Genomic DNA, 20,819 nt, shown 5'->3' on the forward strand with positions numbered 1-20,819 from the left:
AACAAAATGACTAATCTTGTTTCTCTAGTTCTAGAGTCTAGATAGCCAAAAAGTGATGAGTGCCAGAATTCAGCAACCAAGCAAAAAAGCAAAAAGATTACGCGTGCCTTTAAAATCATGTATAGAAATCATAAGCAGCGAGTGATGATTTTCAATGAAGAAAGACTTTCCATGGCAATGTATAATATATGTTCCTTTCTTCACATCTACTCAAAGATAACTTTGTTCAAAAAATAAAAGAGGGTTCGACTATCATCCGTCCATGCACACATTACAAACCGTAGAAGGTTTTGCATTCAAGTAGTGGATTTCACTTTCAGCTGCTCAACTTTCCCTTAAAACGTGTGATCGATCTTAATATACATAACGGAACATAAAAATTATTGCAAGATTTTAAGGGGTATACATGTGCAATGTCATTTTCGTTTCTCTTACTGTTTAAAGATCATAAGAGGATTGCTAAATTACCATATGTTATTTTCTTTTTTGTCCAAACATATACAAACACTGCTTCAAAGGTTGTAGCAGTTTGCGAAGGAATGATCACATAAACATGTCAAGTTTCGCAAAACTCCCCACCAACTAAATCTCTTTTGTTTTTCTATACTTGGGAATCCCTGCATATATATGGCAAAAAATTATTGACTTTTCACTTTTTTTATCATAGAGAGGGTGATGGATGACACGGTGATCAAGATATGAACAGGCAAGCCTCCTTCATTATGCAAGAAACAAGAATTCACCAATCATTCGTTGCAAAATAATATCAGACAACCAACTTATCATTGATTAGTTTTATTTCCATTTCCTTCGCTTCCTAGACAATAGAATGAAAATTTTACTCACTTATATCATAAAATATCCAAACGATAATATGATTATTTTGCTTCATTTTATCTTACTTTCCATTCAAAGCATTCTACCTATCCTTGAATATCAAAACATAACCTCAAAGTATGAATTAAATCTTGACCAAAAATTTTGTGACTGAGAGAAAGAAAAAGGTAATTATTGCACCAAAACACACGTGACCTTCAACATGAAATTAACTTTCTACCAGTTGTTTCAACTCTTGGCTTACCTTAAACCTCAGACTCCTGCTCACAATAAAATTGTTTATTCGATCGATCTACCAATTTTATTTTTAAATTTTCATTCAATTTCATCCATCCAAAAGACTTCATATAATATTTTTATAGGAAGAAACTTAAAATCTAATAAGGCATACATGCACACTACGTACCTGTGGTGCAAGAAAATTTAGGCCTTCAATGTAGATGGGTTAAGATTTTCTGCACCCTGATCCATTCCTAGCACACTTGCAAAAGATTTCGGAGCTAAATCATTGCTAATTGAATGGAAGAGTCACATCGACATGTCCCAGCATATAGTAAGCATATTTTGTAGTACAGTAGTTCTTTGGTCTTACACTTAAGTTATTCTATAAGTGAGATAATGATCATGGGGAAAAAAATTGCAAATATCTTGGTTAACTGGCATCAGGAAATTGCAATTCATGTTTCATGTTTTTACTTAATTCGGAGCATGGAAAGTTGGCAACCAATATCAACCTCTTTTGTAAAAATATTTAACAAAGTTGAAAAGAAGAGTGGATGACAGAAACAGGGGAAGAACAGAAAAATGCGAGATGCAGATAAGCTTTCTAAATCTTAGTGACTATAATCCATAGCCTGTCTGGTCCATAATCTTGGGCAATTTTGTTGAATGGGTGCAAGAAAAGCAAAAGTGATTTGATCTCTATCATTCACCTGATTATATGCCGTAAATTGCAAACATTGGCCTACGTAACGTATGTTCAGCAAACTTTCTTTAACCACATTCAAACCATCGCTTTTCTTAGTTTTTGTGGATTTAAAAGTTTCCCTACTAACCTATATATGCACATTGATTTTTAGCTATACTCCCAATCAACTAGAGAAATTGCTAAACAACTAAATCAGATAAAAATGCTTGGTAATGGTGCCTCGTTTATTGTCCTATTTATTCAAAAGAGAAGCAATTTAGGCATATATCCTTATTGATATTCCCAAAAAGAGTTTTTATTGAATTCATCTGTTAAAAAATGGTTACATCAAATCAAGCAACATTTTATGTATTGTTTCTTAATGATGTTATTCCAACATTTGCTTATATCAGCGAAGGTAAATTTGAATATGCACTCAATATCTTACTCAGTTAGTTGAAGTCTAAAGTAAATATCAGGGGGTTAAGGAACAAAATCGTGTATATGATGTCAAATCCTACTATTTGTTTTTTCCATAATACCTCTCAACAAAGCACTCTAATTTTTACCTAAATTTTAGAGAAAACTTCAATGTGTGAATCGGAACTACTGACATATGACACAGACAAATAGTAAAAAGTTCACCTCTCAAACTTGTTGAAATAATGTGTTTTGGTTTCAATCCGTTGAACTTGAGCCAACTAAATTGAGTTTGTACATTATTACAAGAGCATCAAGTTAAAAAACAAAAAAAAAATCTGTTTTGTGAGAAACATCTTAAATATACAACCTTAGTATTTATATTTTAGCCATTTGTTTTTTTAAAGTAAGAATTGCGAGTGTTTCTTCACTGCTGTTGGTCAAAAGTTGTGGTAGTAAGGTATCAACGTCCAACTAGCAAAAGACATAAATCTGAAAGGAACGTTAACGATAGCCAGACACTGACAGAAAATAAATAGATTATAAAAGATAATGTTTGGCAAATGAAAATAACTAAACTTGAAAAATATTTTTTAAAATGTTGAAATAATGAAATAGTCCTTATTTATGATATACCATTTTGATGCACCGTTAATCCGTGTAATGGGCTTAGTAATTTTATTTTCTTATGAAAAATATTAAAGTGAACACGTCCGGCCCAAGCTGTCATTTCCCGAGGAATTATCTAAAGCCCATTCTTGTTTTTAAAAAAAAAGATATTTAATAACACACTTTGGGTATGGTAACAATTCCTAGAAAAGATAAAAATAAAATAAAATTAATGAACAAGGTAGATGGGGGTGGTAAAGTATTTTAATGAAAGGAAAAAAAAGAGGTGGATTTTTAACTTTCTAAATGAGATAGGCGATGAACGTAAGAGGATATGCATTTTGTGTATGTCTATGTCTATGTGTATGTGTATGATCACTTCCATGACCATTATGTCAGATGCCAGGTTTACATATAGATGAACAGTGACTTGTAATGTGTGGTGACCATTCACAACAGATAGCTTTAAAATAGGGCAAACATATAAGGAGCAAACAAAATTATATGTTTGTCCCATTTTTTATTTAAATGAAGTAGAATACGTGTATGATTTATTTTCACTAAAACATCAATTTTGCACTATTAATTAATTTAATTCCTAAAAATAGCAGTAATAATCTGTTTAATTTCTAATTATATAAAATCGGTAAAAATAATTCCTAAATTAGGGAACCATTATTGGTTAATTTGATCCCTTAGAGCCTTACAATAGGAATCAAATAATTTTAAAAGTTAAAAATTAAATTACTTTTTTTATAATGTCAAGAATTAAATTGATTAATAATTATCAAAGTTAAATATTATATTTATTTTTATGTAACGACAAGAATTCAAAGGTGGATAGGGTTAATTGAATGGATTAAATTAATGTTTTATTTATTATTTTTTATACTTTAATTATAAAAGCTGTTAAAAAAAAGATAAAATAATGAAGAAATAATAATACACATCTACTGAAAACACAATTGCAATCATCTCGAATAATTTTATATGGATTTTCTTAACTTGACAGCGTAATTATAATTTTGAGTTTTTTAATTTGTGCAACCATAAATACATTACTTAATTAATGAGAAAAGAGTAAACAATAATTTTTTTAGAAAAATTATAATAAAATAATTAATACAGATTAGTTAAGTGATGTACAAGATTACACAGGTTAGAAAATCTTTAAATTTATAATATAAGGCAGTGATTGGGGAAGTTTGAGTTTGTTGTCAAATAGAATGTCCTTTGAGAGATTACTCACATATTATTGAACTGTCATTTTGCATTATTAAACTTGTCAATACAAGTAATCTGGTAATTAATGAACTCATTAGTGCCGTAGGTATATGCATTAAACAGACTATGGGGACCTTGGTATCCCACAAACTCAACTAGACATAAGCAATAGTTCTGAATTTCATTATATCGTTAATTTAAATTAAAATAATTCACTTCAATCAATTGTAAATTAAATACATTCTTCTTTTACTTTACACGTCTAATTACTTGAAAAAAAGACAAAATCAACAATTTTAAATAGTGCCAAGACAATTAAAAGTACCAGTGAAGTTATTAGTGACTTCTCCAACATGGCAACTGGTCTTGGCATAGTTAATTTGTCTATATATGTAAAAAGAAGCAGTTAGGTGTCGAGTCCACTCAACTACACAAATTATATTTATTCAAATGGTGGAAATCTGGTCCAACATCAATGGAACACTGAAAATGAAAAACTGATTTCAACTACTTGTTAATTTAATTTAATTTTTGTTCAACTAAAAACATTTTTTTTTGTCAAATAAAGACTAAATGTCGATACAAAACTATGTATGAAATCCAATTATTATTATTATTATCTAAGTTTTTTTCTTGTCTACGAGGACATACAATTTTAAGTAAATAAGTTTTTCTAATTTGATTTCTTTTAATTTTAATTTATTATATAATATAATATTAAAACTTATTCATCTAATTATTATCAATGCAATCATAATTAAACTATAACAAAGTTAGAAAAGTATTTAGAAGATCTTATAAAAGTAGCTTATGATTCATATACTTTTTAAAAATTATTTTATTTATTTTTATAATTGACTTAAGGTCACAAACTTTCATGTAATAAAAATTTATTAAATAATACTTAATTAAATTATTTATATAAAACGCTCTAAGTTGTAAACTGATATATTTGCCACTATAACATGGTATGACTAACTTTTTTAATATTTTTTTTCACACACGAATTTAAAACCTTACATAAGAGAAATTAAATATATACTACTTAAACCAATTTTGTTGATAAAAGAATTCATTTAGTTCACTTTATACAGTGACATGTTTAACTTTAAAAAAAAACATTTATTATATGTTTACATATTTTAACACAACAAATATTTTTAATAAAATTTTCTTATTTTTATTAAAAATAAGAAATTTATTTGAATCATTAAAATTAATATCATATGTAAATTATATATAATTATTTTAATATTTTATTCTCTTTTGACCTTTTCATACATACGCATTCTAAATAACCGTAAAATACAAAAAAGAAAAACTTGTAGCGGTACGTACAGCGGTACTGTGGCAATAAATGGCATACATAGAGCGGTACGTAGCAAAGTGAAGAAAGAATAAAGGGAAAGAAGAACTAGCGGACAATTCAGTAGCCTAACTGAGATGTTGATGTCAAATCAAATTAAATTTCTTAGCATTCTTTCATTGATTGTGACCCACAATCTCGAGCTTTGTTATCACATAAGATCTTAGAACAAGACGCAGTTTTTGCTTCAAAATTTAACCTAATCTTACAAAAATTATAGTTCCACGTGTTCATGCTTTGGTGCATTAAAAAGTGTTTCTTTCTTGGTCGAGAGGCAACAAAACTAAAGCTTCTTGGTTCTTAATATTTAAATAAAAAAAATGGTGCGGTGAAGACTGAAGCATGCCACCACAAGCAAAATAGACAGCTCAACTGATGTGCTATGCAACATTTAGCAACGGGATACCACAATCCATGCTTGCGAACATCACGCATATTCCTACTGTCGCTTCAGCATATCCCGTTAGTCTGAGATTACTATGATTATTAACTGTTATAATCACTACATTTTCCGTTATTTCTGCGTCTTAATTCCATCAAAAAACATGTTTCATGATTAATACGAGATTAGGTTGTAAACATCAGGCAGATATGGACCTACAAATTTGTGGGTCCTCCCTAACATATCTTGTAGGTAAGAAATCAAGGCGAAGATGATACAGGATTGTAATTAATTAAATATTTCTTTTAAAATGATGTGAAAGAAGAGCTAAGTGTCATTGTGCGGCTTATTTTCTCATGGCTTTGCCTCACCTACTTCTTTGATCCCAATAGAGAAGGTCTATTTCTTCAACTGCAGGTGGGTCAAAGTAGGAGTCACTAAGACAATCACAACCATTAAATTTATGTACATTTGGTGGACCAATCTTGCATAAGAATTAAGAACAATGACAGTCACTAGCATCCAATTTTCTACATTGTGTGGATCTTTGTCACCCAAAATGTGAGACAGGTATACCTTGATCCAAACAGTCCCAAGTTGACAATAAGTGCACTGTAACATGTAACTACCATCAAAGACAAACCACATTGCATATCTTTATCTTTTTCTTAATGAGACTGAAAAAGGAAACTGCAAAAACCCACAGACAAAGTAAATGATATCTCAATTCTGAGAGTGTAAGATCCCTACAGCATCCAAAAGTAGGATAGCAGAGGCTTGACCAAAATTTATTTAGAATATCAATGGTGAAGTGAAATCAGCTCCTCATATTAAGTTATTTTGAACCTTGCTTGTGTTTCTGGGCCATGCAGACCCTTGACTTGATATCTATGAAACTAAATTTTAAACGGTTAAAAGCAGTGTAGAATTGACTCCACAATTAACTGAGAAAGTTTTTTTTTACCAAACTTTCCTATCCTGAAAAGTATACGAGAGGCCACGAGAGAGATTCAATTGGTTATGCTATTACAAACAAGAAAATTTGAAGCTCGGGGGAAGTGTTAACTTCCATATAAACCCAGGAAGAATCCATTAACAAAAATCAAAGCAAATAATATCAAGACACGAACATTGGTAAGTGAGTGTCTAAAATGCATTTACAGCTATTGTGACTAGAGATACATGACATGAGCGCAAAGAAAGAAAAGAAAGGTAGAAATCTCTTGGTCAATAGACACAATTAATATGGGATATGACATGAAAGATTGCACTTAGAGTTTGAGGGACAAGTCAAGCTTCTGCAACTCCTCTTGTTTAGTCTTCAAATGGGAAATACTACCCAACAAGTAACCTCCAAATCCTTCTGGCACTAACCTGGGAGAAGGCTTCCCTAATCGTTGGATGCCACCAGCCAAGGATGATTCGGTTTCTGTCTCCACATGAAAATTCTCAGATGCAAGACTCTCAATTGCCGCTTTTGAGTACATAGGATGCCTCTGCCACCCTTTTTGGGCATGGGAATGGGACAAACCGAAAATGGGTGTTTGATAAGAGGGTTTGTTGATCATAGAATGCACCTGAATTCCAAGTGACCTGTTATATGAGCCATGCAAAGGAAGAGAAGCCATACTAGAGTACCTTTGTCCAAAATCTATTGAAACTGCACCACCAACTTTATGTCCTCTTTTTGCCAATGTTCTTTCACGCTTATGTGCATTTTGGTGTCCCCCAAGAGCCTGCGAACTATAAAACTTTCTCTGGCAGTAGTTGCACGAGAAAATTTTTGGCTCCACTTCATTACCATGATTACTAGATTCCGAGGAATTCATGGACACATTTGTGTCGAAACAGTTGATGAGATTGAGTTCTGGCTTTGAGTCATCACCTGAATCTTCACTAGGGAGACTTAGATCCAGTAGAAGGCGTGGAGCAGACTCATGTGGGTGTTTTTCATCTTCCTTTTCTCGCTTTGAGCACGGTGGAGTCTCTGAAAATGCGACGATCAACTTTTCAGATGGACGAGGCTGGGCCTCTGACCAAAGAAGGTCCATATAGGAAGAAATCTGCAACGATTTTCTTCCTATTTGTGATCAAAGTTTGGTTTAACAAGAAGAAAGATGAAGCTTATATATGCTGTAACAACAAGAAATGCTGTGTGTTATGTATAGAAGTAACCAATAGGCATCACTATTTTACAGTTACAATGTCTTAATACAGCAAGACCTAAAAACAAGACATTGTTTGTGTTAAGAGAGAGAGAGAGAGAGAGTTGTGTTACTTGATTGGAACTTATGACGAACACCCATGTAAAACTGTTGCTTGCACATATCCCATTGGCTGTTATTTTCTAACTTTTAATTTGTTTGTCTTTCTACTTGTCTTTTAATATTTCTCGTCTCGGGGGTTGTTATTTTCGGTATATTCATGCCTGTAGTTTATAACAGGCTGAAAAATCCAAGATAAGACCAGTGGCTTGCATTTGAAATTCAGAATAAACGTGGTATTGTAGAAGGAAGTACTAATAAAAAAAGTGTGGTGTTTTTAATTTCTTAATTCAGTTGGTGGATTTGCTGTATCTTTACAGAAACTCTTCCATCTTTATCCTGTTTAATAGAGCGTTTACCTCATGATCGAAAATTGAATCGTCCACGTGGTCCCAAAAATTATTTTTAAGAATTTGATATTTTTTCATACCTCATTTTTAGTGTATAATTTATAGTATACTCCACTTCAATCATTGTATAAAAATTAGTCCAGTATTCTTGTCTGTAGATGACTTCCACATATGTGTAGGTAGGTCCTGTGCACAGACTAATTTCTCATAAAAGAAATATACAAAAAGTAAAAATGAATAAAAATTATAACCTTTTTAAAAGTTATTATTATCAACTTGCATAATTGCCTAGAGGTAATCAACTAGAAAAATTCTAGTACCAGCGTGCATGCTTTAGTCCATAAAATGACAAATATAAATGACACTAACCAATAATGGCAGCTTGGTCACTTGATTGCTTAAACAAATACACAATTTCACAATATACTATGGTCGTGTTATCGCCAGCAAATAGTTGCACGGCGTTAAACTTTATCTAATGCTGCATAATGATATATCTTTGTCAGCTTTATACATCTTATTTGTTTTATTTATAAAATAAAATCTCATTATATATAATAACCAAATGATTTTTTTTAAATGTGAATTTGATCTTCAAAATATTATTATATTATCCTTTAATAATAATTTTTTAAAATTAAAATAGTATAAAAGTTATTTTAGTGTGACTAAATATGATATCATTCAGTAACCAAAATTTACCATAGGAGAATCAATTAATTGTCACTAATATTTCTCGAAGACTATTTTGATAATCAAATTAAGAGTTTATTTAATTATTTTTCACCTAATGTGTATACCTCGTATGCGGAATTAAGTAGATGAGTTAAGGTTTCTTCCAAAGCTAACGCTTTTATCGCACTATATAAGTATATATGAGCCATGCATCATCTATATTTTCCTAACATAATTGTTAAACATGTAAAGTTGAATAAAAATAATTTTGATGAATATAATTTAAATTATTGAATGTGATCGAAAAATATATATGTATATATATATATATATATATATATATATATATATATATATTATTAAAACATGTATTTTGTATTAAAGTGCGAGAATTACATTTTTAATTGGTTCCTAACAAGCACCGTATCAATCAATTTTGAGTGTTATATTAACCCTAAAAACGAGATCTACAGGTGTTGCTCACATACACCATTTAAGATATCTACCAATCTCACAAACTATATTCAGACACTTTGACATTTTTTGAAACCTTTCAGAATAAAACTATGTTACAGACTGCACTGAATCGTGATATAAGTTCCAATTGAAATTTGGAATCAATTATACTTCAGAGGTACTTGAAGTTTAAACAGTCTCATATATTACAGTGCTTGCCTTCTGAGTATCATTGTTGATATGATGACATCATAAACGAAGATAAGGTCACTAGTATTTTCAGGGACAAAATTTGTCATAGTGGAGTACGTACGGTCGTTTCTTTTCCTTTTCTCCTCTTCCCAAAAATATTTCTCTTGAGATGATAGTGTTTCTTCCTTAACACTTAATAATTGAAGCCTATTGTAGGAATTTCAGAAGGCAGTTTGATGTCCTTTCTTCGACTAGAAAAGCATGAAATGAAAAATTCCTATCTAGAGACAGCCAATCTCAACTTTTTTCTTAAAGGGCTCCAACTATCATGCATGTTCTATATTATATCACCATGATGCTTCTTCTGTCCCACATCACATGTAGCATATGATTCCATACAGCAATATTCCCAAACACCCTTGATAAAATGGACATTCCCTCTCTCCTCCTCTTCCCTCTTCTCTTTATTATGAGGTTGAATTATTGTTTCTCTTTCAAGTGGAATTGTTACCTGGTTCATAAAGGGTGTGTTAGCTAAATTAGGTGACAGAGTTGAATCTGCTATGGGAAATGTTAGGTAAGTTTCCATAATTATAAAGCTAAACTATTTGTAGCTTTTGTCTCCTAAGTCATATATACTTTTCAATCTTGGCATAAATCATGCAATAGTGAATCTTTAATAATATATAAGTTCTAATCATCTAATAATACTACGAGCAAATAAGGCCTCCTCTTCCCTTTTCTCTCTTCTAACCTTTTTCTATCCCTTTCCCTAGGGTTGGACCATTTTCGCTCCCAACCTCATTTTATTGTCACAACCACCTATACAAAGTGTTTGATACAAGCGACTTAGGCGGAAGGGTTGGCATTGAATTACCCGCGCTGTGATACGTAGAGGAATTCCTTGACATTTGATCGATAAGTTGTAACTTCTAAGATTGTTTATCCCTTGTGCTTGTGTTCATGTTGGCTTGGGATCAAATCCTTGACAAAAAAGGATAGTGACATGAAAAGGGTATCTTTCGTGTCTGCCTCCAATAGGAAAAGATTGAGGGTACATCACGCAGTTAGATATACAAAAACAGAATAGACAACCCACTACAAACTTTTCCTACATACAAAATCTTCCAGGATAGTAGAATATATTGCGGGTGCAAGAAGGTACTTTATATGTTCAATGAATTAGGGAAAGGTCAAAATGCGTATACTTTCAATCTTAATCAATATCATAAACATAAAGATACCCTTCAGTGTCTATGAAATTATTAGTTTTCACCTGGCGACTGAAGCGTGATTAATATTATTAATATGCAGTTTTTTCTCTTTAAAAATATACTTGGGAATTACGACTGATATTACATTTGTAATTTCTTCTTTTCTGACATTATCAAGCTCGCACAATGATATCTAATATGTCAAACTTTATGAGGGTTGCTCTTGAACATAAGGATACTGACGTCATCCAATTAATTAATCAGACACGTGGTGGATGAAGATTGCAGCTTATTCAAACTTTATGTTAACTATAGACACATAATTTAAATCTTGTACATCTATGTGCCTGGCCAACTGATTGCAATGTAACAAATAAAAGTTCTCCACCCAATTCCCTGCGCACATTAAGCCGCGATTGCATCTTATTCTTTAATTTCATGTCACTTTATTTTCGTGTCAGAGATGAAATAACAAAATCATTGACAAATGTCCACATAATTGACTTATACTTTTGAGACGGTTCGTCCAAGTTATCTTAGAAAGTTTTATCTTTAGTAGACTAATAAAATTAAGCTGTTATGTTAGAAATTATATCAATTTTTATTTAATATATTTTATAGACAAACCCATAGAGTAATTTAAACAATCCTAATATAAAAACATTTCTGGTCCTACTTTTGCTTCTCTCTCTCTCTCTCTCTCTCCCCTACAGAGAATTACACACCAGTGGCTTATGCTTAATTGTTAAAGTATTTCCACTTTTAACTATACTTAGAAAGTGACCTTCAAACCCAACAAGGTTATGATGTCTTTGTTACAAGCAGTCATGCAGGATTTAAATATTTTTCTCCACAGTTTGGTATATCTCGGTTTAACGAGTGATAAGTCTGTGTGGTCAAGAAATCAGCTTTAAGAAATTAATAAGACTCAAAACAATAAATTTGAGAGTTCTATTTTGGAAGCTTAATTAAGTGAAATATGTTCTCCCATTTAACTATAGCTTGTTAAGATAAAAAAAAAAGGGGTTAAGTTTGACTAAGATCTCTATATACACTACAAGTATTCAATCAGGAAAAAAGAAAGTCCTTTCCTTCATTAGATTACAATTGAATCACAAAACATTGTTTTGAACAATTCTTATTTTGCACAATTTCCACATTCAGTTGCACTATCATTTTATCTCATTATCTAAACTACAGAATCACAGATACAAAGGCACATCAGTTGAGTAACTAGAGTCGTGACAACAACATTAAGGACGTTTAAATGTTTGCTTAAGATCATTCATTTTTTATTCAACGATTTATTTTTTATCTTATGATTTTTTTCACTTTCTTTTCTATTATATTTTTTATTTTCTTTCTCTTTTTTTCTTTTTTGTCTCTCTTGATCTCTTCCACTTACTTCACACCCTGAAAGGTAGGTGTCAACATATCATTTTATATTTGCTTAGTGCAATATCAAGTTACTATTCACTACTCTCTATGTTTACCAAGCTGCACTAGTTAATTAATTAATAGTGATATGTTTACCCTTTTTTTTTTATTACATAAACTCAGATTTCGGGATGTGTATTAGAAGATGAGTGTTACCTCCGTCAAAGGCGTTTTCCTAAGTTTTGAGGTATGCTAAATGTATAAATTTCCATATCACTATTATAAAGAAAACGAAATTAACTATGTTTGACCCCACCAATGACGCAATCTCAAACCTCACTACCAGATAATCAATTTAAATATTAAACCTAAACATCCCCCACAACTTTTTTAAAACCTCTACTTGTGGGAAGAAGTATTTTTGTCCTGTTGCACAGGCAGAAGCTATGAAGATTGTGACATGTTGCCTATTGGTAGATACATAGCTTGATGTGAATATGACCAAATAAATTGTTACTACTCTGCTGGTCTAACCTCCATGCTTAAAAGTATAACGCGTTCCAAATCCATAAAATTAGATTTTAGGATCTTGTACAGTTTTTACTTTTAAGAGTGGAGTATTCAAATCCATGATTTACAATTTTAAGAGTAGGTGCATGGATTCTTTGTATCTTAAGTTACTCTATTTTCTGGCTGTTTTTAGCCCTCTAGAATAAATAATGGCAAGTACAAATTAACAAATGGCACGCGTTTTGAAGAGCAACAGGAGTTAATAGCAACCAGCAAGTTCCTGAACATATTGTCAACTATAGTTCATTCGATAGCACTGTTAAATTTATAAATAAATATAACGATTTTTATTTAAAAATTTCTTTAAAGTTTTCTTTCCATTTCCATCTCCCAATTTTTCAAATTTTTGTTTTTGATACTGATCTACAACTTGCTGTTAAATAATTACTAAGTTGATTAATTAGATATCTAACTAAATTATCTCATATACCAAATTACCAATTCATAACATGTTAAAAAAGCCACACAAAGTGCTGAATATGAATTGGGAAGAGATGTAAAAACAATTTTTTATGTGGCTTTACGCTAAAAGCTAGATCAACAGAGTGCCTTCTTTTCCTCTCTAATTCTACCGATCAAGATGAGTTTTTTTATTTTTTTTCTAGAACAATAAATTAAAAATGTGTTTACATAAACAACTCAATTAAATATTTTTCAATAAAATTTATCACATAAAAACTTAATAAGTTCATCTGAAAAGTTACTAAAATAAGCCCCCAAAAAAAGGCAGACAAATTAATATATATAATGCGTAACATCATCTTTACAAGGCTTTGCTTCTGTTGAAGGGCCACCATCTACTAAACAATACATTACCCCAAAAAATAAAGTAAAAAACGACTTAACCGAATAGACAAGGAGTATATAATAGCATAAACGTAAGCTACCCAGCACAATAAACAACATCTTCACTTGGTTAGCCAGTAGATGAAAATAAGAAATATGCATATGGACCCAACAAGGGAAAGTATAATAGTATCCATCGACTTTTTTCGCTTTATTGAAGACAGAATGTTATTTACCTGCCAAATGATTAAAAGTAGTACAGTAAACATCAGAACCCCAAAAACATTGTAGACAGATAAACTTGTCAAATGAAATTAATTTTACTCTTGACTTGGACCATATTTTGTTGGAATCACACAATTTGCATATTGAATCACACAATCTGACATAAACTTGTCACATAGAAATGAAATTAATTTTGTCACTTACACCATAGTTGTTAGAATCACACAATTTGCTTATTTGGTTATACCAATGTCTGTTTTCCTTCTTATGAAACATAGGCTTCATGCAATCACATCTATCTCTCATAAGGCAAAGAAGATAAAAGAAAGCAGCAGTTACTTCAGAACATTGTATTGATCTAGATTGAACATCAAATGTAATCATCATCTACAAACAATATGGGGAATAAATTTTGTGCGTACTTAAATATCATATGACTGTGCAGGATCCAAATGACCAGAGAAAATTGATTAGATCACCAAAATCTATGCCAATAACAATCATACCGTTGGGAGGCGGCTGCTCACATTGCTGAGCTTTGAATTGATCCCACCAAAAGTTGATCGCTGGAAGACTAGTGAACCGAGTGTTGCTTGTGCTTGTGAAATAACATTGTCCATCTGCAGCACATGAATAAGTGCAACAGTTCAAAACAGGATAACCCCAGTTAAATTATCAGAGATAGAACTTAAAATAAAAATAAAATACATGTTGAAAAAGTAGTCCACTACAATTGGGATATACCGCAGATGAAAACAAAGAACTACATATGGCATTGGAATGACATCTCAGAAAATTAAAAAACCTATACATAGTTTTATGAGAAAGACGTCAAAGTTTACAAGCCTAAGTAAAGAATTCCACTGGGAAGAAGAGAACAGAACATAACAACAGAAAACCAAGGTAATTGTTTCATCTCACCAACCTGTCCTGTACTTCGGCTGATAGATGCATACTCTCTTAGGAGGGTTTGCTGTTCAGAACCTGCACCCTCTTCCAAATCTAACCCTGTCCTATCAAACTCTTTAAAATCATCGAGTAGTGATGCATGTTCATGCTTAGCTCTTAGACTAGACCGGAGACGATAAAACTCCTGCACTTCAAATACATTTAACAGCAGATTGGTGTCTAACAGTCCAAGCTTAGTGCAAAAATTTTTGAATCCGAAAATAAAATAAATAATGAATCACAATAAACACAAGCAGAGAATTACACAGCAAAGGGATAAGTAGATACAGAAAACTTGTAAAGATATTAATACACAGTTACAGAAATGACGAAGTTTGATATATTCATTTTAAATCCTCCTCAGTAGTCAAATGAAACCTTCATGTCAGGGTGCACAAAGTATATCCCAGGTTCACAAACAGACTTCATTGAAGCAGCACAACAATATCAAAGCTACATTATAGGAATATGCATATACAAAATGAATTTTAGGGGCAGACAGGGATAACTCAAGCTCGTACTATTAAATACCTGGGTGAGATCTTGAAGAATTTCTTGGTGTCTAGTCAGAGTATGAGAAACCATTTCTGATCCACCAGAGGACACCCAAGCTTGCATCTGTGAGTTTACTTGTTGAAGTTGGTTCAGTAAGCGCTCAATCCAGGACACCAGATCACTCTCTGTATCATCACCTTTTGTAGAAACTTTTGCTGATACCAATTTACGATATGAATTCATTTGCTCATCCAACTGAGCTTCAAGTTTTCTTGCCTGCGAAAGATTAAGAGAGAAAACAAGCTTCTGTCAATAATATGGCTGGAAAACAAAATTATCTATAAAATAGGAAGCCTAGAGGAAGACAAAAATAACTAAATGACCACCCCTCGAATGAGAATCTTTTATTGGGAAACATTGTTAAAAAAAACTTTTCTGAAAATGTTAATTTCCTAGGAATATTTTTCAAAATATTCATACCAAATATAAAAGTTTAATATTCCCAACTTAAGATTTCTAGGGACCTTAAAACAATCTACTCATCACCCCGTGCATCCATTTGGTGAACAACCAAAAAAAATATATATATTTGAACACCATCTATGACATCACCTAATTCCTACAGAACTTCTGTTACAAATTACAATACCCTTGAGTGATATCGGGTAAGCAGAAAGAACAAAATGAATTCGTCCGTCTCACCCTTGAAACTGCAAAATATTCATTCCATGTAAATATCACGTATGCAAATTACTGAATTAGGCAGGTTTATAATTCTAATCTGTCTTTCCAGCACATCTAATCACCTAAATCAAGGAACAAAAATAATCCGAAGCATTGCAAATTTACGAGATTTATTTCCAGAGCAGTTTGAAAATGAAAAATAAACCAAGGATTCGGACTTGTCGCCACTATAAAAGTCAAACTACAAAGCAAGCATTGCCCCCAGAAGAACTAAGCAAGAAGATCCATTACCATACAAGTCTAGATTATCCAAAAAAGCTCACCTTGGCAGTTTGCACTCAAAACTATCCTCTTACAGTGGAAAACCTGTAATTCTAAAAACCTAAAGCAGCTTTAAGGTTTAGATGACAAAAGGGCAGAGTCATCACAATAATTCCAATCACCGACATGAAGAAAACCCGATCAACAAAAAAAAATGAACTTTCGGATCAGGGGCCTCAGAATTGCGCATACCCATATCATATATTTGATTGGCACAAAATAGAAACAGAATCTGACAAAAAAACAGAACAGAACGTGAAGAATTGGAACCTGTTTGCGAAGCGAATCCCATGAAGTGGGCACCTCCATGGATGAAAAACAAAACAAAGATGAAAAGAGGAAACTTTGCAGATTGACGTTAGGGTGGGAATGAACGTGGGGTGATTGTTTCTCAATCAAGATACGCTATGCCGTCTGCTCCCACGCCACAGACGACACCGCTTCAATTTTTCTTCCTCTGTTTTTTACCCGTTTCATGTCTCTTTCTTTCATTTTATGTTTTTTTAAAAAAAGGTTGCTTTGTTCCTAATGCACACTATTTAGATCGCATTTGTTGGTTAATAAAAAAGTATGCGGATAAGAAATTAATTAGTTAAACGCATTACATCAAATTGGACATCTGAATCTAATTGCAAAACAAAATGTCACATTAATTAATTAAATAATATAAATTTATCTCATTTTAGAATAAATTTTGCATAAATACAATATTAATAAGAAAAATAATTTGAATACAAGTTATTATTATTATTTGGTTTTGCAGGTATAGTAAGTAATTTGTCAAATTAAAAATTTTGATGATGAAATTGTTTTTGGGATTAAAAAGGGAAAATGAGGAAGGGGAATATTATTCTTGGGTGGGGTGATGGGGATGGGAATGGACGAGAGGGATCCGTGGCTGGGAATAGACAAACTGTACCACCTTTTAATGTGTTTGTGTCTGACACTTGTCTTTTACGCTCTTGCTTCCTTCACTCCTTACCGCCGCCACGCCATTTCCATCGGATCCCTCGCTTCTCTCCTCGCCGGCGCCGCCAAAGAGGCCGCCGATCACCTCGGCTACTTCCGCTCTTCCGGGGCTTCCCTCAAGGACGCCCTCGCCGACATCCTCGGCGTCCTCATCGCTTCCTTCGCTCTTTCTCTCTTCCGATCTCAACCTCACCCTCAGCTCCGCGCCGTGTCGCTTGTTTGAAGACACTCTTTCAAACAATTTCAGATGGAAATTGCCAGTACACTTCTTTTCTTCAATTTAATTCAATTCTTTTTTTTTTAAGTTTTATTTTTCTATTTCATCTCATTGTTATGTGAAAATATAATTCAATTTCATCTTAGTTTTCTATTTCCGAGGTTTTCTGTTTTGGAGATAATAATCAGACTTCTCGTTATTTTTCTTTTACATTTATCAAAAAAGAAAAGAAGAAAAAATTAGTATTGTATTATACAAGTACCAAACATCACTCATTTATGCCTGAATATGATATGATAGATACACAAGGTCACCTGAGCACACATTTTGTATCTCTAGTATGTGCACATACCAAACGGTTCTCACTTTTGTTTGCTTGTTTCTACAATATTTATACCATCAAAGCAGAAAGATTGGATCATGTTGTAGAGTCTAAGATGTTTTATTAGGTGGTCTTGGGGTGATAAGGGATGACATTGGGACAAGTGGAGTCACCTTCTGAAGCTGATGGAAGCCCTTGCCTTGGCGTTATCATCTTCTTGAGGCAGTTTGACAGCAGTGTAAGTGCCTGCCCCACCTAAAGCTCCAAGGATGGGAGCTATGAGATAGATCCATATGCCTTTGTAGTTGTTTGCGGCAATAGCTGGCCCTAATGTTCTTACTGGGTTCATTGACCCTCCTGTTACTGGCCTGCAATACAACAATGTTAAGCTTCTGTTTATCAAAATCTGCTCCAAATTTTAAGCAATAACTCATTAGTTTCAGAAATTTGTGTTTTTGGATTCTTTTTATCAAAGCAATATATGGGACGTACCCTGCTATGAGAATATTGAGCATTACAGTCGCTCCCACCGCGATTCCTGCGAGTTCTCCCACCTGCATAAGCATTATTTTATTTTTTTCAAAATTACAAACCATAACTAGTTTTAGTTAACGTATCTATACATTTAAGAATCTGGTTGAAGTTTTTGCAACTTAAAAATAATCTCTCTTTCCTCAATTTTTTTTATGACGAACTTCATCATTCTTCTACTAATTGTTAATAGAGTTGTATTAATTTAACTTTTTAACACACGATATAATTTTTACACTTTTATGTTAATTTGTGTCAAAAAAATTTTCAAACAACATTTTCATTGTTAAATAGGAACAGATGGAAGGAGAACAAGATGAGTGTCCACTCCTCCTCCTCAATTACATCAAAATTGTTATCGTATAATATATTCACACAGTTGTATATATTAAGATTTATTTATTTATTTATTGCTAATTGTTTTTATATATTTCCCTGATTGTAAATTAAGGCCGGTGCATTAATCAAACTAAGATTCTTGTCTGGTGCAACCAGCTAGATTCCAAATCCTATATATCGTTTTTCAAAGCGCTGACAAAGCGTCACCTCACTGCAAAACATGTTCACGTTGACAATGGTAAAAGGAACAAATTTTGGGTGGATTTACTGGGGCAAAACAAAACAAGGGACACATCTTTTCCTTTGACCCTGATGCTCATAACCTTTTTCTGGATTTGCAGCCAAAATCGCACTGCCCCTCGCCATTGGGCACTGGTTGATTTTTAATGCTCACAGAAACTCCTTATGAATATTACTGCTTTTGTTTTTCTCCAAGTCATTTCATAGAGTAAAAATATTTATTTTAATTAAATAAATGAACTTAAAATATAATATTTACAATTATATTAATTTTATATCTATATTTAAAAATAAAATATTGTTAATTCATTTAAGAATAAATTATTTAATTATAAGATAACTTAAACAATCAAATTTTAAATTTATTTTTAAAACTGTGTTACAACGACATAAATAAAATTGCACTTAATTAATATAACCATGATTATTGTGATTTGCTTTTGGAACAAGCATGAACCTTTCGCTTGAAAGTCTACTAAAAGAGGAAGACAACAGGAAATTATTGGCATTATTATAATAAGATAGAATTCTTTGCAAAGTGACTTTGCTTCTAAACTTTATAATAAAAAGTTATATTAACATTATATTTAATTTACATTATGGCTCTAATTTATTCATGAAAATTAAAGGACAAGCATTTTTTCATCTTGTTTACGTTAAAGGCAAATTTATATAAAAATTTCCTCACGATAAATTAATTTACTTCATTGAATACGAGCAGAGGACAACTAATTATATTGGCTATTGTTCTTTGATACCTATTCGTTAATAACAACTACATTAAATTCAGGTAAAATTAAAAAATATATGTATAAAAGCATGAGAAAGATATGAATAATCAACAACTTATTTATATGGAATATTAAAAATATAAATATACATAATAAATTCAAATTCAAATTATTTTTTATATGTTTTAATCATAGTGGAAGGATCATTCATTTGATTATTTGTGAACAGAAGTTAATAGGGAAAAAAAACTCACAGCTCTAGTGTCGGTGGCGACAGCAGTTACAACGAACATGAGATTGAAGCCGATGATGAACTCTAAAGCAAAAGCTTGACCATATCCTCCGGAAGGAACGGTGACTCCACCGTCCATGAAAGGATGAAAAACCCCTTTGAGAGCAAATGCAGCACATGTAGAAGCAAAAACTTGTGCACCAATATACACAGGCACCTGGGATCGATTCATAATAATATTATCAATATATTTAATTTTACGCAGCTGATGAATCAAAGTTAACAATTAAGATATTATTTGATGATATACATGCTTCCATGGGAAGTGCTTTAATGCAGCAAAGGAAATGGTGACAGCAGGGTTGAGATGAGCGCCGGAAATGTGGCCGGTGGCGAGGATGACGATCATGACAGCGAGACCAGTGGAGGAAGCACACCCAATGAGGGTTTCAGAGCCTTGTGTCTTTTGATTGACAATAGCAGTGGCAGTGCCAGCAAACATGAGAATGAAGGTTCCGACGAACTCAGCTCCAACCTTTCTTGCAAGAGAGACAGGAGGAGGTGGCAGTGGCAATGAGCATGACACTGCTGGTAATGCTCCATCTTCTATGCTCCATTCTTCCACGCTGAAGCACTTACAACTCTTGAGGAGTGACTTTTTCTTATGTTTATGATTATTGCTATTCCCATTGTTCAAACCGCCAAAAAGAGGTGCACCAGGAGTGCCTGGCGTTGCAGGCATGGATGGGATTTCCTCATTGTTATCCATTCCTGGGCCTCAACACAAGAGTTCAGAGTTGCTATTATGTTGTTTGTCTCTACTCTCTTTGCAATGAGAGTGAGTGGTGTGGTATATATAGCAATAGCAGGTTACGTTGTTGACTTATAATTGAAAGGAGTAGCGGATGAATCATGAAACATGAAAATGGTGGGTCT

At 32.6% G+C, this 20,819-nt stretch overlaps 4 protein-coding genes across 4 annotated transcripts; 1 reads left to right on the top strand and 3 right to left on the bottom strand.

Moving 5' to 3' along the window:
* Positions 1-6,891: 6,891 nt before the first annotated feature.
* On the bottom strand, positions 6,892-7,863 carry LOC113856326 (zinc finger protein 1-like). Its single transcript, XM_027488111.1, has one exon. The coding sequence runs from the start codon at positions 7,794-7,796 to the stop codon at positions 7,017-7,019; it is 780 nt and encodes a 259-aa protein (XP_027343912.1). The 5' UTR covers positions 7,797-7,863; the 3' UTR covers positions 6,892-7,016.
* Positions 7,864-13,554: 5,691 nt separating this feature from the next.
* On the bottom strand, positions 13,555-16,830 carry LOC113854769 (Golgi SNAP receptor complex member 1-1-like). Its single transcript, XM_027485978.1, has 5 exons — positions 16,573-16,830; positions 15,334-15,573; positions 14,780-14,947; positions 14,361-14,474; positions 13,555-13,865 (listed from the first exon to the last, which is right to left on the bottom strand). The coding sequence occupies exons 1-5, from the start codon at positions 16,609-16,611 to the stop codon at positions 13,752-13,754; spliced, it is 675 nt and encodes a 224-aa protein (XP_027341779.1). The 5' UTR covers positions 16,612-16,830; the 3' UTR covers positions 13,555-13,751.
* A 337-nt stretch (positions 16,831-17,167) lies between these two features.
* Positions 17,168-18,302, top strand: LOC113856040. Its single transcript, XM_027487661.1, has one exon. It carries the CDS (start codon positions 17,168-17,170, stop codon positions 17,492-17,494), a length of 327 nt encoding a protein of 108 aa, XP_027343462.1. The 3' UTR covers positions 17,495-18,302.
* On the bottom strand, positions 17,770-20,707 carry LOC113854708 (aquaporin NIP6-1-like). Its single transcript, XM_027485879.1, has 4 exons — positions 20,194-20,707; positions 19,906-20,100; positions 18,303-18,364; positions 17,770-18,178 (listed from the first exon to the last, which is right to left on the bottom strand). The coding sequence occupies exons 1-4, from the start codon at positions 20,650-20,652 to the stop codon at positions 17,980-17,982; spliced, it is 915 nt and encodes a 304-aa protein (XP_027341680.1). The 5' UTR covers positions 20,653-20,707; the 3' UTR covers positions 17,770-17,979.
* Between the last annotated feature and the right edge of the window lie 112 nt (positions 20,708-20,819).

Source organism: Abrus precatorius, unplaced genomic scaffold (assembly GCF_003935025.1).
Source record: "Abrus precatorius isolate BTA unplaced genomic scaffold, Abrus_2018 Scaffold11, whole genome shotgun sequence".
Classification (NCBI taxonomy): Eukaryota; Viridiplantae; Streptophyta; class Magnoliopsida; order Fabales; family Fabaceae; genus Abrus; species Abrus precatorius.

Bases quoted from the DNA above. Each gene is read 5' to 3' on its own strand.
- LOC113856040 (XM_027487661.1), top strand. From the start codon at position 17,168: ATGGGGATGGGAATGGACGAGAGGGATCCGTGGCTGGGAATAGACAAA.
- LOC113854769 (XM_027485978.1), bottom strand. From the start codon at position 16,611: ATGGAGGTGCCCACTTCATGGGATTCGCTTCGCAAACAG. The intron at 15,574-16,572 runs GTTCCAATTCTT...AATCTTTCGCAG, and splicing joins GGGATTCGCTTCGCAAACAG to GCAAGAAAACTTGAAGCTCA. The intron at 14,475-14,779 runs GTTGGTGAGATG...CATGTGCTGCAG, and splicing joins TCAGCCGAAGTACAGGACAG to ATGGACAATGTTATTTCACA.
- LOC113856326 (XM_027488111.1), bottom strand. From the start codon at position 7,796: ATGGACCTTCTTTGGTCAGAGGCCCAGCCTCGTCCATCTGAAAAGTTG.
- LOC113854708 (XM_027485879.1), bottom strand. From the start codon at position 20,652: ATGGATAACAATGAGGAAATCCCATCCATGCCTGCAACGCCAGGCACT. The intron at 18,365-19,905 runs GTGAGTTTTTTT...ATGCTTATGCAG, and splicing joins TCGCCACCGACACTAGAGCT to GTGGGAGAACTCGCAGGAAT. The intron at 18,179-18,302 runs GTACGTCCCATA...GTTGTATTGCAG, and splicing joins CTCAATATTCTCATAGCAGG to GCCAGTAACAGGAGGGTCAA.